General features: G+C 45.6%; 1 protein-coding gene across 6 annotated transcripts; it reads left to right on the top strand.

Moving 5' to 3' along the window:
* Window positions 1–17,054, top strand: pum1 (pumilio RNA-binding family member 1). Of its 6 annotated transcripts, none has more exons than XM_086136223.1 (23): window positions 1–170; window positions 2,353–2,524; window positions 4,627–4,749; window positions 5,561–5,629; window positions 6,989–7,091; window positions 7,191–7,384; window positions 7,616–7,788; window positions 7,858–8,122; window positions 8,321–8,414; window positions 8,507–8,605; window positions 8,690–8,832; window positions 8,913–9,051; window positions 9,176–9,310; window positions 10,109–10,411; window positions 11,142–11,384; window positions 11,482–11,752; window positions 11,988–12,117; window positions 12,227–12,361; window positions 12,830–12,967; window positions 13,746–13,871; window positions 14,129–14,250; window positions 15,203–15,395; window positions 15,677–17,054. In XM_086136223.1, exons 1-23 carry the CDS (start codon window positions 16–18, stop codon window positions 15,806–15,808), a joined length of 3,657 nt encoding a protein of 1,218 aa, XP_085992349.1. In that variant the 5' UTR covers window positions 1–15; the 3' UTR covers window positions 15,809–17,054. The 6 variants fall into 6 exon arrangements, with proteins under 6 accessions (XP_085992349.1, XP_085992346.1, XP_085992345.1 ...); XM_086136220.1 differs by having other exon boundaries at window positions 8,318–8,414; XM_086136219.1 differs by having other exon boundaries at window positions 6,986–7,091.
* Window positions 17,055–17,795: the final 741 nt, after the last annotated feature.

Raw genomic sequence — 17,795 nt, 5'->3', positions numbered from 1 at the left:
TCTCCGGTTGGCGCAATGAACCGCACGCTCTCTCGCGGCCCTCCCGTCCCTTCCCATCATGCAGCGCTCGCGCCTACTCCTCCGCCGAGCCGCCATGTTGTCGGAGTGAAATCCTGGGGTGTCAGAGAGAAGCTGGGGCCGAAATCCGTCACCATCCACCCTCTCCGCCGGTGAGTACCGCCAGCTGACATCGCGCGATACCTCGGCACTCCACTTGGCCACGCACCGGTGCGGATATTGTCACCATGACTGGGCTAAAGGAGCGTCTTTTGTGCGACAGAGCCGACTCACTACCCGATCGTACTGCCTTCCCCCCTTTCCTCCCGTTGTGTCCGTCTTCCGCTCCAGAGCTGCTCGCGGGCCTTTGTTAGCACCCGCGTCACAAGTACCTGTCCGGTTGCGTGATACTCGGCACACCGGCCAGAGAGCCTGGCCGTTCGGGCCAGCACCTCAACCGTTTGTTATAAAACACGTTGGCCCCCATGTTTGGTTACCGGTTCACCCGGGGCTGAAAGCAGTGTGAAGTCGGAGGAGGGGGGCAGGCCGTGTTATTGTTGCGAGACGCCGACAGACCGAGCCAGCGACCAAGTCTTTCTCTTGCCAAACTCTCTTCGGGCGTGAGTGAATCCGGATTCGTGCGAGTGATAACCTCGGTTATTGATCGTGGGTGCCGGTGGGTATTCTGCTTGCTTTTGTTGACATGTCCGCCGTGGAAAAGGAAAGACAAACGTGAGTGCCCGGGGAAGCTAACCTGTATTATCACACACGTCAACGTAGCCGGTGGGGGATACACGACAAGGATAATAAATTGCCCGGTGGACCCCCATCATCCCACCCGGTTCTTGGTGGCGCTCAACCCGGGAATCGTCGCTCGTTTCCGGGTGCTGCAAGCATGCCATGTCGGTGAATGACCCGAGTGTTGTGAATTTCCGGGTGTTTGTCTACCTGCTCCTTCGTCCTCGTAGCCGTAAAAATACCTGACACTTGTATCAACGCATCTTTTAGGTGGTGCTTTTTCACCTTTTTGTCGTATTTTACAGTTTGTTACAATCATTTTTGTTGTCTTAAGTCGAAAAGGGGGTGTGTATGTTGGAAGATGGCTAACATGCTAATGAAATGGAACATGGCTCAATGCTCTTAAGGCCCTAATAATATGAACCTGCTGATTTTTTTAAGAGATTAAAGGGGATAAGGTAAGGAGGGGTGTTGTAAGAGACAGATTGGCCCGTGCGTGATGCATTATTTGGGGGGGGGGGGGGTTAACCTCTTCAGCATCCATCTGTCAGGCTGGATGAATCGCAGCAGAAAGTGAGCATTGTTATCATTGTCAAGGCAGACATTTTGTTTTGGCCCTAATCAGATTGTGCAGGTGAGTGCTCATAAAGCGATGCCCGTAATCCAATACTTTCAGAATAACTACAAGTGCAATTTGAAGACGCTTATAAAATAAATGACCTCAGCACATTTTCTTATTCAGAAATCACTTCCGTCGATTATTAACTAAGGCTGAGCCTGTTATTCCAAATTGCATTTGTTTGAAGTGCGCAATTACACACTGTTATGCCATGCACAGATAGTTTATGAATGCATTTTGGAATGAATGAGAACTCCTGAAATGTGAGTGTTGTATTGTTTTTGAAATTTCACCCAAATATCTTCACCAGATTGATTGTCATACTCTGTTTCTCGGATAGCATTTTGCTTATCTGACTTGTGAATCTTTTCCATGCCCTCTGGAATTAAGAACAGGAGTGATTGCAAAAAAAATGTTAAAAATCAGATTTTAGTTTTGTCTGCATTTTGTATATTTTGGTATTTTTCCATCTTATTTATTTTGTCTCATATGTTTGTTTTGTGTTTTTACTACTTAATTATCAATTGTATTTTTTAGCATTGGAATATTTTTGCCTCCTTGTCAATTTTTTTCATATTTTTCTTGTGACGTCATGTTTTTTTAATCAAATTTTTAATACTCCCCCAAAATATATTTTTGATCTTTTAAAAACCGTTTATTTGCTGTCAAAAACGTATTTTATTTTCATATATTTTTCATCATGACTCATAGATTGTGCAAGTGAGCCTAATTGTAGATATATTTTTTTCCTTTGATCCAATTAGCAAACTTCTTTTCCTCGCTCTAATCATCCATTGCATTTTTCCATGTAGGGTTAAAAAAACCAAAACAAAAACAACTAATGTTGAGCCAGTGTCACTGAGTTCGTCATCACAATTGCCCGATTTGAAATGCTGAGTTATGCCTGGCATCAAGTGAGAATCGACTTTTCAGTGCTTCTAAGCTGTTTGCATGGTGATGTCATGGCGTAACGCTTGTTTTGTTGCTCTCCTGGCCAGGCTGTGGTGGAATGAGCAGTGTGTGCTGAAGAGGAAAGCGGTACTCTGGCAGGATTCCTTCAGCCCCCACCATAGAACTAGGTCTCCCAGCAGCATGCCCGTGGTGCTGAGCAGCGGAGGACACGCCCCTCCCGCGGGGCAGGCTCCTCAGGCCGCACCGCCCAGCCAGCAGGTAACATTCAAAGAACAAAAAAAAATAAATAATCAGTCCCGGTCTCTTTACAGTGAACACCATTTACAGATGACAATTTATGTGCAGCAACATGACTCAAAATGTAGGGGGAATAAAGTTTCTGTTGCCATTAATCAATAAGAAAAAAAAAGACTTTGTTTCTGAAAATGTAAAATAAATAAAAATCTTGCATGCATTGTAGGACTACAGGTACAGAAGTTCAAGTCAACTTTATTGTCAAATGTGCTCTATGTGCAACATGCAGCCCAGATGAAATTTCTTTCCTCTCAATTACAGTGCAAACACAGGAGAGGGAGATGAGCCGCTGCGGGTGCCCGCGCCACTATCGACAGAACAGTTAACATGAATGACAAAATAATACAACACAACACATAAGACACAGACAGTCGTGCAATCTTAACCACGTTTACTGCATACACTTTGTTGTTTGAAGCAGTTATAGATGAAAGAGGAGACGATCAAAGTGTCCTTTCACCAGTGGATCAAAAATGCCATGCTGAAAATGGCCACACGTCCGCTACAAGCTAAGTTTGAAAGCAAACAGAAGCTGTAGCGTCCATTGACGAAAAAGAGATTGGCTCACATCTCCTGTCCCATGTAAATCCACTTCAGTTCCAAGCCGCGACTCCCAGTTCCACAGACGCATCGGCGCTCTGCGCTGACGCTCCTTTCCTCTCATCATCGGCTCCACAAGCCATCCATCCATCCAGCCACAGACTGTCTAACAGCACCGACCTTTCCGCTGAACAAAGCGGGGCTGCAAAAATGCTGCCCGTTTCAGGTTCAAAAAACACAAGCGCCCCGGGGCTATCCAGCACCGACAGTCAAATGGTGCCGACATTCCTCCCAATCGAAATCAGTGCTGGTACACTCGTGCTGCCGAGAAGGCGCAACCACAAAGCTCAGATTCTTCTCTTTTGACAAATGTCGTGGCCAAAAATGCTGAAAAACAAATCCACATCAGGTCCACACGGCATAACAACACCACCATGTCACAAAACAACAAAAGAAGACAACAAAAACGAGAACAAAAAGAAGACCCGTCCGTCTTTTCTAAGTAATAGATTTAATCGGTTAATAGGGCAGCCCAAACAAAACACAATTAACCATTCCGTCTAAATACTTCCATCCAGCCATTGTCTGTGCCGCTTATCCTTACAAGGATGGCAGGTGTGCTGGAACCCATGCCAGCCATCTTCGGGTACGAGGCGGGGTAACACCCTGAACTGTTTAACAGCCAATTGCTGTCTATTTAAAAACGAAAATGCTCTGCGAAACCATATTTTGACTTAAAATTATATTAGCTGCGCGGCCCGGTGATCCAGTGGTTAGCACGTCGACCTCACAGTGCAAAGGTACCGGGTTCGATTCGAGCTCCGGCCTCCCTGTCTGGAGTTTGCATGTTCTCCCCGGGCCTGCGTGGGTTTTCTCCGGGTACTCCGGTTTCCTTCCACATTCCAAAAACATGCATGGCAGGCTGATTGAACACCCAAAAAGTGTCCCTAGGTGTGTGTGGTTCAGGGTCCCCCCCCCGCCTACTGCCTGAAGACGGCTGGGATAGGCTCCAGCACCCCCCGCAACCCCTGTGAGGATGAAGCGGATCGGAAAATGGATGGATGGATGGATTATATTAGCTTCATGCTAACCTATCATGTGAAATCCCATTGACGGCGGGGTTCACCGAAATGAGTATCGCCATGACACCGACTAAAAACATTCGCACAACTACTACTTGGGCGGCAATGTATACAAATAGAGCATATGACAATACACACGGGAATATATTTTCTTGACTCTATGGCTCGATGACAGTTGAGAGCTGTTTAGTTGGGGGACCTTATCTGCTTCCTCTTCTTGCGCTTAATGATACCGTATCTCTTCCAGTCGATCTCAGTGCTGCCAGGCATCTTGTGGCACAAGATGGTACTACACTGAAGGCGTTCTCTAAATTTGGACTTGCATATAAACTGTAAAGACACACTTGGTCACAAAACCTCGAGGTAGCCGGTGTTCACTGTAAATACTTCGCTAAGCTGCTCTTGCTTATGTGCGCGTTTACGCCTCCCATTTTGTCCGCTCAGGGTGTGGCAGGTGCCGGACGTTCCCAGGATGACGCCATGGTAGACTACTTTTTCCAACGGCAGCACGGCGAGCAGCCCGGAAAGCACCGCTGGCCCGCTGGGGACAACATCCATGACAGCCAGGTATTCGGGTGCTCCTGGCGTTGCGAATAATAACAGATCGTTCACAATTACACACATTATGCCTGCGCGAGGAGATGCATCCGTTTAATTAAATAGTTGTTAATAGATTTAAATGATAACAAATAGATTGATGAATTTGTGTTATTAACTGAGTTTTCAGTTTTTGTTATTGCATGATTGATTTTTACTCCACGTGCAGCATCTGATATGGAGCGATGATTATTTTGAAGTGGCGTACGAATAAAGTTGAGTTAACAGACGAGGAGCGTTCCATGCGACTCGTGACGTGAGCTTGCGCCACAATGTTGTCTGCGTTCCATGTTTGCAAAACGAAACGCCTCTCTCAAACAGACGGGGTAATAACTGTAATAGCCACAGTTCATCGAGCTCCATTAAAGAGGTGGCATTTATATTTGGCAATCTTTTTCCACCCAACTCTGACCTGTGGCCACTCACACAATGTTGTCTCTCTGTATGATTAAAAATAGATTCATCCCTCGCCGAACTAAAACATGTTGTATCTAAATCTACAGTGCTTCAATTAACTTATTCACTCCCAAAGACGTTTTTAAACGTCTTTTCAGACTTGGTCCACAATTGGCTGGTACTGAATGAGTTTTAATGGTTGTACATAAAAGACAGGGAGTGTTTTTTTTTTTTTAATCGTGTGTGCGTCAGTATCATGAAAATAATATGGGTTGTTGCTGTAATTACTACAGTCAAACTAGACATGTGGTCTCTTGACCGAGAAACTCGGAAAGTATGACTTTTTATTTTTATTTCTTTGCTGATTTTTGTCCTCTGTCATCAGGTGCGCTCCATGGATGAGTTGAATCATGACTTCCAGGCTCTAGCTTTGGAGGGACGCGCCATGGGAGAGGTGAGACCAGCAAATTATTTCCGTGCGATAAGAAGTTTGTCTGTTCTTTAAAGGCCACAGCCTTATGCTGAATGGTGTTGGTTGGTTTCTGCCTAGTGGCCTTGGCACCTCGGCCAAACCTTGGCTAATCGTAGACTTGACTAACAGGAAATCCAGGGCTGATGGAAGTGGGTGGAAAGTTCCAAAGAGATGTGCGGATTTGGCCTTTGTTTTTCCAGAATAACGAGATTGAAGGAAAGGCGAGAAGCCGTCCTGCAGTTTTAGCTTGGCTGAATTAAACCACGTCTATTTTGGAACTCAGATTCATTATTGACTTTATTAAAAATATCTATCTATCTATCTATATATATATATATATATATATATTTTTTTATATGGTCTTCCTCTTGTAAACCACTTTTCCTGTATTTGATAAAAAAAATTTGTGGGGTGGGGAAAGTCAATCTTCTTTTCGTCTAATATAAGATAAGAAAACCTTTATTTGTCTCACAATGGAGAGATTCCCAATTTACAGTCAGCACAATTATGAAAGGGAGAAGTAGAAGAACAAAAAGTATATAAATAAGTATCAATTATAAAACATAAATATAAGCATATTAAAAATGGGTGAGTGGGGCGGGGTGTTTTTTGTGTTCAATGCAATACAAATATGTTGTCATTTTTGTCGATTATTTCAGATGACTTTCTGTTACTTTTGCTATCTTGTTGGTTTTTGGCACCAATATTTTTATCTAATGTTAGTGTTTTAGATGTAATTTTGTTTCAGTATTAGTATTTAATTTTATTTTGTAATATTTTATTTGTTCGAATCTGTTACCTTTCTATTTTATGCATATTTTGAGCTAATATTTTTTGGTAAAGTGTTTTTGTACTGTTGTCAAAAAATGTCTGATTATTTTGTGCCACTTACTAGTATTTTTAATATATTTGTCTTACTTTTGTTCTCCCCCCCCAATAATTTCTACATTTTTTAAATGTATTTATTTATTTAAACTTTGTCGTATAATATTTGTGCATTTTTACCACCAAAGTCTCAAATTTGAAAACGTCTAAATTAGCTACCCTGGCACATTGGATGATACGATTTATCGATAAATGTGAGACATTTTCACACTGCTATTATTACCGTTTTTGCTTTTGTTGACTCCCTGCCATTTTTTTTTTCTTCCTCGATTCCATGATGCAAAATCCAATTGTGCCACCTGAGAGCAAATAATCATAATTGTCCCTTGCAGTATAAATCCAGCCCACAAATGTAATAATTCTATTTTTTTTTTCTTCTCCTCAACTCTTTGTTTCCATTTTGTCGAAGGTCAAATTTAACCACTTCCCCAACCCTGGCTTGTTTCCCTGCAGCAGCTGCTCACCGGCAAGAAGTTCTGGGAGACGGACGACTCCGGGAAGGATGGCCCAAAGGGGATCTTCCTGGACCAGTGGAGGGACAGCGCCTGGGGGGCCTCGGGTAGACACTTGGATCCTTTTTCCGCAGATGGTCGACTTTACAAGTGACGCCGACGAACCTTTCCTTCCCCTACTCAACCGTTGCTCCTGTTTCCCGCAGACCACTCGGTGTCTCAGCCAATCATGGTGTCCCGCCGACCCGGTCAGGGCTTCCATGGCGGCGGTGAAGTGGGCGTGGGCTCCGTTATGTCGCCGCGATCCGAGAGCGGAGGGCTGGGCGTCAGCATGGTGGAGTACGTGCTCTCCTCCTCGCCTGCCGACAAGCTGGACTCCTGCCTGCGAAAAGGACCTTATGTGAGTCTCTGGCGTTTTTGTTATTTTTCGTACTTGCCTCAAATCGGTACACTGGCAAGTCAAAAAATGTATTTTAAAGATCTTACTGTTGGACTACTGCCAATAGCACGCTGAGGCAGGACAGAAAAGTATTGTGTGGGTTTGACTCCCTAGTATCGGGTGTTATAAGACAGTCTCGGAGCATTTTTACAATTGTGTTTCTTAATTTGTTTGCCTTGTGTGATGGCGCAGGGCCAGCGGGACAGCGAGGTGGTGGAGGACAAGCGGGAGAAGCCAAAGGCGACGTTTGAGGCGGAAAAGTTGAAAGAGCTGGCGGAGGTGGAGGGCGACGTCATCAACGACGTCATCAACCCCAACGGTCTCCCCGTGCAGAACGGTCTGGACGTCGACGTCAAAGAGTTCGGGTACGTATTGGCTCGGGGGCTTCTCCCACCAACGCAACGTTCCTAGCGTCAACTTTGTCTTTCCCGCAGCCGCCCGCCGGGCAACATGCAGCCCCCAGGCCCGGACGGGGACCTGCTGGGCGGCCCGGGGGGCGTCGGCGTGGACGGGCTGACGCCCCTCGGCGGCACTGGTGGCCCCAAACCGCCCGAGGACTTCCCTGGCGTGGACCAGGGCGGTGTCGCCATGGACCCGATGGAGTCGGTGATGGAGCCGCTTCAGTTCGACTATAACTCTCAGATGCCTATGGACTCGGCGCCCACCGTGGGACTCTTTGATTACAACAGCCAGCAGCAGGTATTCGTCCTCTTCCTGGGAGGGGTTAGCACTGTGGCATGGAGCAGCTCGGCAGCAAAATGAACGCAGGTCTAAAATTTCAATTACTCAGGATTATCATTTGCTTTTGCTCCAGCCCAAAAAAAAGGGGGGGGCGGAATCAATTATTTTGTAGATTTTATTTGAAATCCATACAAATGTTTTTCTGTTGTGCAGCAGCTCTTCCAGAGAAGCAACGCTCTGGCCGTGCAGCAGCTCACCGCCGCTCAGCAGCAACAATACGCCTTGGCGGCAGCACAGCAACCCCACATTGGTAGGAAAATGGCACATTATTTAATCACATATGAAAGAAATGGAAGAAAATAAGATGTTCTGGATTACTGATTTCCAAACTGATATCTCCAGGTCTGGCCCCTGCCTTTGTTCCCAATCCTTACATCATCAGCGCTGGCCCGCCAGGTACAGACCCCTACGCGGCCGGACTAGCGGCGGCGGCAACTCTCGGTAAGTTTCATGGCTTGATCCGCATGTGGAAATGTTTCTCGATTCACAAATTGTGTATGTGTGTGTTTTTTTTTATTTTTTAAGGGCCGGCAGTGATGCCTCCTCAGTACTACGGCGTCACCCCGTGGGGCGTGTACCCTGCCAATTTATTCCAGCAACAAGCAGCTGCCGCCAACAACTCGGCCAATCAGCAGGCGGCAGGCCAGGGCCAGCAGAACCAACAGCAGGTCAGTCATACAAATGTTGGTTCACGCTACTTCCCAACTCAGTTGTTCACTTTTTTTTTTGCCCCCCCCTCCCACCCAAGGTGATGCGTGCGGGAGGCAACCAGCGTCCCTTGACGCCCAGCCAGGGGCAGCAAGGGCAGCAGAATGAGCAGCTAGTTGCCACGGCAGCCGTCAACTCTGCCCTTGCCTTTGGGCAGGGGCTCGCAGCAGGAGTGCCTGGTGAAGCACTTGAACTGATTGTTCCACATGTTGTCTTGTTGGGTTTTTTTGTTTTTTTTTGTTGGCCACTACGGTGGTCTTGTGTTTCCCCACTTGGCTTATATTTTTCTTTATCCCCTGCCAGGTTACCCTGTCCTGGCCCCCGCAGCCTACTACGACCAGACGGGCGCCCTGGTGGTCAATACTGGTGCTCGTAGCGGTCCCGTTCGTCTCATGGCCCCCGCGTCCGTTATCATATCGCCTTCTGCGGCGCAAGCAGGTGAAAGACGCAATGACAGCTTAACCGTCGTGTCATTAGTTCAAGTCCAGGTAAAGTGAAAATAAATCAGTCTTGTGAATTTGACACACCACAGAGAAGTGTCTAGTTGTGACGAGGCGGTCGAAAGGAACAATCTCAGCTTGAAATCCTGTTACACACACCCTGCCTGTCAATTTGGACTTTAAAGAATGAAAGAAAAAGAGGGAGAGAAGTTCCCTACCCCCTGCCCTTGCTATTTCACCTTTCTCCACATGACGTTCGCACACTCGCAGATGATGACGAGACGCTCTAAAGCGACGTCAGCCCGAATCCCGCTCCACACTCAATGGCTGTCAAAACAGACTCTTCAAAAAAAAAAAAAAAAACGTAATTCAAATTTCCCCAGTCCTTGATCTTCCACCTATTGACCACACGACATTTGCACACTCGCGGCCGACAACGCGGCGTTTTCAAGCGGCCACGCCAGCAGACTAGCTGAAGGCAAGATGCGTTTTCAGGGTGGAGTCAGAGCTAGCTCGCTAAGTCCAAATGCACCGGTTAACTGCTAATGTGAAGAACAGAACTTAAGTTCTTAAAATTTGAGGCGGGGTGACTCATGCTGGACTCCAAAGCGCATGATTGCCGCCAAAAGAAAATAAAAATAAAAAAATGACAGTTTACCGATATATCGCCACAAATCAGTACTACATAGTTCTCAGACTTTGAACATTTTCAGCAATTACCTTGTAACATTCAAAATCTTATTGCTCTTTCTGAGGAAAAATTAAATGTTTACGTTTGCTTTCTCCTTGCGGTTAGTTGCTGCTGCGGCAGCCTCGGCAGGCAACGGCAACGGCGGCCTGGGCGGCGGCGCCAACGGCCCCTTCCGCACCATGACATCCCAGCAGCCCCAGCAGCAGGGGGGCCCCGGCAGCGGCCCTCTGGGTGGCAGTTCCTTTTACGGCTCCTCCTCGCTCAGCTCATCTTCGCAGAGCTCCTCGCTCTTCTCACAAGGCTCCGGACAGCCCGGCCCGGGTTCCGCTTCCCTGGGCTTCAGTCAGCAAGCCTCTTCCTCCCTTGGCGCCACTCTGGGGGCCACGTTGGGAGGCTTCGGTACTGCGGGTAGGAACAATTTTCATTCCAAAGTACTATTTTTTTTTTCTCTCTTGGGAGAAGCGGGACATCCTATCATGGTATCTAATTGGCCCTTTGAAGGTGATGTGCCGGTGTTGAAGAAGTCAATTACTGAATACAGTTGTTTACGTAACATTGGTTGACAATTGCGTGAATGTTCGATACATGGTGTTTGTGCTTTCTGATCCTCTCTCTTTTTGCAACAATGTTTTCACTACATTAAAAAAAATGTATGCCTAAACCTGCAGTGGTGTACCAAAGAAGCAAACATAATTATTTGGTCCAAAAATTCTTTATTACAAATAATGTCTTTGTTTTATCCACCTATGCTAGCAATGTTCAGTGATAGGTAGAATAGTTCAATGCTCCTCCTCCTAGATGGCAAAATACACATAATTAACCTTTTAACTACTTTTTTGTAAAAATAATTAAAGCTGTAAAAATATGCAACTCGATTCATTTAAAGTTGGGAAAGGTTGAACATAAAAAATATTTTGATCGCATTTGTATTGCAGCAGCACACGTTGACAGATTAATTTTTTTGGACAATTAAAAAAGCAATTATGTAATAAAAAGGCATTTAAATGTTCTTGTTGATATATTTCCATAAATACAAAATTAATGTTTATGCTGTTAGAATGTTTCGAAACACTGCAGCAGTCGACCTGCTTTAAGACAGTTAACAGGGCTGTCGTGGTTGTTGTCTGCCTCCCTCTAGTGGCCAACTCGAGTGGCGGTAGCGGTTCCCGGCGCGACTCTCTGACAGGCAACAGCGAGCTATACAAGCGCACTCCCTCCAGCCTCACGCCCATCGGCCACAGCGGCTTCTACAACGGCACGCTGGGCTTCAGCCCCTCGCCGGGCCCGGTGGGCATGCCGCTGCCCAATCAGGGCCCTTCCCACTCACTCACCCCGCCGCCCTCGCTCTCCAACCACAGCTCCTCATCCAACCTCAATTTGGGTAGGCGGGCAACCCCATGTGCGCCGAGCAGTGGATTTCATTTTTTTTTTTTTTCTGTCCGGTTAAATTCACACCAGTGCCTGATGTCCTCCCGCAGGGGGCCTGACCAACGGGAGCGGGCGCTTCATCTCGGCCGCCCCGGGTGCCGAGGCCAAGTACCGCAGTGCTGCCAGCTCGGGCTCGTCGCTCTTCTCTCCCAGCAGCCAGCTGTTCCCGTCGTCACGGCTACGCTATGGCATGTCAGACGTGATGCCGTCGGGACGCAGCCGCCTGCTGGAGGACTTCCGCAACAACCGCTACCCCAACCTGCAGCTGCGCGACATCGCCGGACACATCATGGAGTTCAGCCAGGACCAGCACGGCAGCAGGTTAGCACTTGGCGATGTTTTCCGATCATTTTAGTTGAACAGCCAATGGCATTATGTTATGGATGATACCAGTACATTCTGGGGGCTAACAGATAAAGATTTATTTCAGGCCAATGCTGATCATGAGATCACTTATCTGTAATTTAGCCTGGGATCCATCACAAGCCCGTATCCTCTTCCAGCTGTAATTTTCCATTGTGTTTCAGGAGAGTAAAATCATTTTCATTTTGCGCAGGTTCATCCAGTTGAAGTTGGAACGAGCCAGTCCGGCTGAGCGCCAACTCGTCTTCAGTGAAATCCTGCAGGCCGCATACCAGCTCATGGTGGACGTCTTTGGCAACTACGTCATCCAGAAGTTCTTTGAGGTATGCCTCGGTGTACTCTGTGATGGGTTTTTTTTGTTGGTTTCTTTGTTTCTTTTTCTTTGGGGGGGGGTATCAATGCAAAAGATGAATCCTTGACTTTTGTGTGCAGTTTGGCAGTCTGGACCAGAAGCTAGCGCTCGCCGAGCGTATCCGTGGCCACGTCCTGTCGTTGGCGCTGCAGATGTACGGTTGCAGGGTCATCCAGAAGGCACTGGAGTTCATCCCGTCTGAACAGCAAGTCATTGTGAGTACGACGCTCAAGAATTACACCCAGAATAGATATAGTCTAACTCCAGAGTTAATCGACTGTACTGGACTGTAAAAAATCCACAAAATAGTCAGACTGCAAACCTGGAACCTACGGTGGAGGGGGATTTACCATATACCCAGAAAAGTATATAAAATAAAAAGAAGAGAGGTTTAGAAAACATTTTTCCTCACTGTTTCGCTGGACACAAAACAGGAGGCTTAAAAAACTTTTTTTAATTTAAATGACTCATTTAGGGCCAAGTCCCGCTAGGTTGTGTTTGTGATGTATCCATCTCTTCCCTAATAGAGCTCGCTAGTTAGCTCCAAGGCGAATATTCACTATTTGTTGGTTAAACTTAAGCCCCTGTAAAAAAATATATGAAATAAGAATTAAAAAAAAAAATCTTTGAGGCACGATTAGATTTCCCGCCAACAATTCCTTGTCTTTTTGCTCCTCCGACAGAGCGAGATGGTGCGCGAGCTGGACGGCCACGTGCTCAAGTGTGTGAAGGACCAGAACGGCAACCACGTGGTGCAGAAGTGCATCGAGTGTGTGCAGCCGCATGCGCTGCACTTCATCATAGACGCCTTCAAGGGACAGGTAATAACCACAGAAAACACACATACACACGTGTGCACTGTGTTGCCATGGCAATGCGAACCGCAGCAGCCTGGTCGTCGTCTGTTGTCCATTTGCTAAATGTGTCATTAGCATAGTCTGCTAAAATGAAGGACTTTATGCATCAAAGGAACGTCTGCTTTTTCACTTGTGTGTCTGCTTCTAGTTTGTCTGGCTCTCATTTGTATGTGCGTGTGTCTTGAGTTTGTACTTTTGTGTGTGTGTCTTCGCTGTTTGTTTGTGTGTCCTTGCTTGTGTGCCTATGTCGGGTGTTATGTGCATGTGTCTCCAGTTTGCGCGTGTCATTTTTGTCTATTTGTGTGTTTCTCTTAGATTCCTTTGTGTGTGTTTGTGTATGACGCAGGTTTGCGCGTGCTTCAAGTTAGATGTGTTTGTCTCATGAGGAATTTAGTTTTCACCTGCCCCCCGGCGTTTGTGCAGGGTGGGGCTGTGTTTTCGAATGAAGCAACAACATGAAACACTGACTTTGTTGCTGGGATGTCGAAAAAAGTAGACAAGTAATTTTTTTTTCACATGCCCAGGGTACACAACAGCAGTCTCGTCTAAAATAACAAAACAAAACGTTTTTTCTACTGATTGAGAATAAACACGTCTTCCTGGATCATGCCATGAAATATTCGCGCACACTTGCACGTCATGACAATTTTTTTCCCCCTCATTACATTTCGTAAAAACTCAACACAAAGCCACAAAGTACATGACAAATATAAAGTAAGTGTAACTGTGTGTTGTCCGTTAGGTGTTTGCCTTGTCCACTCACCCGTACGGCTGCCGAGTCATCCAGCGCATCCTGGAGCATTGCTTGCCCGAACAGACACTGCCCATCCTGGAGGAGCTCCACCAGCACACCGAGCAGCTCGTACAGGTCCGCTAGCACATTCATTACCACACATTATTGTGAGGAATGAGCATGTCCCGATACCATGTTTAAGCATTGGGACGATACCGCCCATATTTCAAGGTCTCGAGGGCTTGTGAAGGCTGCCGATACCAGCCACTGACATTTAAGGCAAAAAATATATATCTTTGACATCAAAAAACAAATACAAACTGACCACCCTGTTCTAAAAACTGAAAGAAGCCAAAATGATTCCAACCCCGGGCCTGTGTGTGTTTGTACAGGACCAATACGGCAACTACGTCATCCAGCATGTGTTGGAGCATGGCCGAGCTGAAGATAAGAGCAAGATAGTGGCGGAGATCAGAGGGAATGTGCTGGGACTCAGCCAGCACAAATTTGCCAGGTAGAGCACGACGACACAACTGCCTTAAACATACGGCGCAGGAGATTATTTGCCTTGACTGTACTGTGCTTGAATCAATGTGTACGTTCGAGGGGGCGTGGCTTGGGTGTGGCATCAAGGCACTCTGACAAGCTTGGCTTTGTCATGTTTGCACATATTTCATGCTCCTTCCGAGTGTACTCATTTTGGTGTGTACGCATATCCATTCATTTTGCGATCCACTTATCCTTGCGGGGGGGTGCTGGAGCCTATCCCAGCCGTCTTCGGGCAGTCAACCCTGAACCGGTTGCCAGCCAATCGCAGGGTACACAGAGACGAACAACCGTCCGCGCTCACACTCACACACCAAGGGACAATTTAGAGCAGGGGTCTCAAACTCAGGTCCTGGAGGGCCGCTGTCTTGCGTGTTTTCCAAGTCTCCCTGTTGCAACACACCTGATTCAAATGAACAGGTTCAATGTCAGGCTTCCGCAGAGCTTGCTGATGATCTGATCATTTGAATCAGGTGTGTTGGAACAGGGAGACTTGGAAAACATTCAGGACAGCGGCCCTCCAGGACCGGAGTTTGAGACCCCTGATTTAGAGTGTTTGATCAGCCTGCCATGCATGTTTTTGGAATGTGGGAGGAAACCGGAATACCCGGAGAAAACCCACACAGGCCCAAGGAGAACATGCAAACTCCACACAGGGAGGCCGGAGCTGAAATTGAACCCGGTACCTCTGCACTGTGAGGTCGACACGCTAACCACACTGGATCACCGGGCCGCCCGTGTACACATATGTATTTGTATATATAATTTTTTTAAGTTACGGATGTAATGGTATAGAAATTTGAAAGAACTTTTGGCTGCAGCATCGGTCTTTTCTGAAACGTGACACTTGTTTCGCTGTTGGAAAATATGACTCCACACACAGATTTCCCCCATGCTCTTTTTCCCCCCGCGTCTGTTAGTAACGTGGTAGAGAAGTGCGTGACTCATGCGTCGCGGGCAGAGCGAGCGTTGCTGATCGACGAAGTGTGCAGCCTGACAGAGGGCCCTCACAGTGCCTTATACACCATGATGAAAGACCAGTACGCCAACTACGTGGTGCAGAAGATGATCGACGTGGCCGAGCCCACCCAGCGCAAGATCGTCATGCACAAGGTGCGGATGTTAAAATGTTGCCACTCGTGCTGTGAGATGTGACTACAAAAAAAATGTCGGGAAAAGCCAGCGGGAGCATCTGAAGTTTATTTTGCATTCAGCAGAGGCACTGTAAATGTTGGCAGGTTTGGTCGATTCTTATTTAATGGGAGTTTGTGTGATTGGTTAAGTCTGACCTCAGCGCCAATCATAAGAGGATGTTCACACTTGTGCAACCTCCCCCAAAAATGTTTTCCCAAAATTTGAGAACTGATTTCTGCTATTTTCTCAAATGTGATCAGATCCGGCCGCACATCTCCACGCTGCGGAAGTACACGTACGGCAAACACATCCTGGCCAAGCTGGAGAAGTACTACATGAAGAACGGCGTGGACCTGGGACCCCTTTGCGGCCCCCCCAACGGCATCATGTAAACACGACACCCAACCGCCTAAATATGGTCGTAATTCTTGAAGAAGGAACCCCCAGCCCTTACCCTAATCCTTCAGTTTCCATGAGAACCCTTCCAATAGCCCCTCCCCCTTTCCTAGCCCGGGCCTGCTGAACTTGGGGTTGGTGTTCCACCTCTCCCGTTATTTTTTTTTTTTTTCCCCCTATTTAACGTTTGACTCCCTACCACTATTCCGAATGAATTGACATTTGTCATCCAATCGTAGATGAGTGCACACAAGGGCCCGCGCGCGCGAGCGAGCTAACCAGCCTACATGTCATTTAGCATGGGAGTTTTCTGGTCTTGCTTCTATAAATATAACATGTATACTTGGTGTAGAATCTTTGCATATACAGTACATATAAATATATATATATAAATATATATATAAAAACTTTGTAGGTTTTTTGATGTCAACTGTATCTATAATGTATCCTAGTAGTGACCACGCATACTTCTGACTGTATACTTGTACATTTGTAAACCCTTGTAATGTAAAAGTGCTTTACTGCCCTTTTTTGGTATGATGATGATGATGGAAAAAAAAAGTTAGGGGGGGAAAAAAACTTTACCTGTGCATTTCAGTGTATATTCTCTCTTTTGGGTTTGTGACATGAGTTGTTGTATATTGTAAATTGTAATATCAAGTTTTGCTTCTTTTTTTTTTCTCCCCCCGAAAGACCTTTCTATATCGATACATCGTAGTACTTGTACAAAAAAAAAAATTCACACCACACTTGGTTTTATCTGCTTAACTTAAAAAAATCTCCCACTGACTTAAGTTGTGCTTTTTTTTTTACTTTTTTTTAAAAAGATCTTTTTATGGAAACACTTCACTTTTGATGGGAGTGAACACGGCTTGTACAGAGGATACTTTTTTTTTTGGGCTAGTGCTCAAAGTGCTGTATCATACTTGTCCATGTTTTTTCTTGTTTTGTTTTTGGGAGGTTAGTGGGAAGAGAAGAAAGGCAGCCATTTTTTGGGGTGAAGATATATATATATATGAATTAAAAAAAAAAGCCGCCTTGTGTATATTTACTACTATGAGCACACCTTGTAACCATATGTGTATAGTTAACAGAAACCTGTGTATGCTTACTTGCCTGGGCAACTATTTTTTGTAACTCCTGTTGTAGATTGTCTCAAAACAATTGTGTGATCTTTATTTTGGAACCAGACCGACTATAAACAGAACCCCCCCACAAAAAAAAAACCTTTGAAAATTTAAACCCCTCTCTGTGTTTTTTTACATTTAATGCCAGCCCTTGATTTAATTTGAGTCATTAATTTTTTTTTACCTCTGGATGAGTTCAGGCATGCTTAATCGATCACAGATGCTTGAGAAACTCGGGAGCTTTCTTGGTATTAAAGCATAATTGAAGTAAAATAGGGCAAAACAAAGCAGCGTCTGTTTAGCATCACAATGCCATATGTTCAAGTTATATCTTATTTACAAGAGAAAACAAACCAGACGTCAAAACTAGGGCATGCCCATTTATTGCAGGTTAACACTCATCAAAGTTAGTTTAAAAAACAACACTAACTTGGTTCATTTTCTATTTTGTATTTGCTATTTGGTGAATATTTTCTGTGTTGGTGGACTTGAATGGACAAAAAGCAGCAAACATTCCGTTTTGTTGCTTGTTTTGGACATTTTTATGCAAAACAATGCATATTTGATCTTCAATTTTTATTTCATATTACACACATTTGCAAATCCGTTCCAGTAACTGGCTGTTTTTTGTGTGTATTTTATAGCAGACAAACATTTAAACCCAAATTATTAGATCTGATCTTGGAGGAATTTCAACACTTACTAAATCCAGATTTGTGTGTATATATACAGTATATATATATATATATATACACACACACAGTATACAGCTCGATGACACGTGCTCAAGGTGAATCCCTTAAAATGCAACGTAAGGTCATGAAAGCGCGACAGAAATAAATAACTTCAGTGACGT

This window comes from Hippocampus guttulatus, chromosome 18 (genome assembly GCF_054856545.1).
Source record: "Hippocampus guttulatus isolate MCC_2025c chromosome 18, RoL_Hgut_1.0, whole genome shotgun sequence".
NCBI lineage: Eukaryota > Metazoa > Chordata > Actinopteri > Syngnathiformes > Syngnathidae > Hippocampus > Hippocampus guttulatus.
The sequence above is the reverse complement of the archived record's forward strand: the minus strand, read 5'-3'. Positions and strand labels throughout refer to the sequence as shown.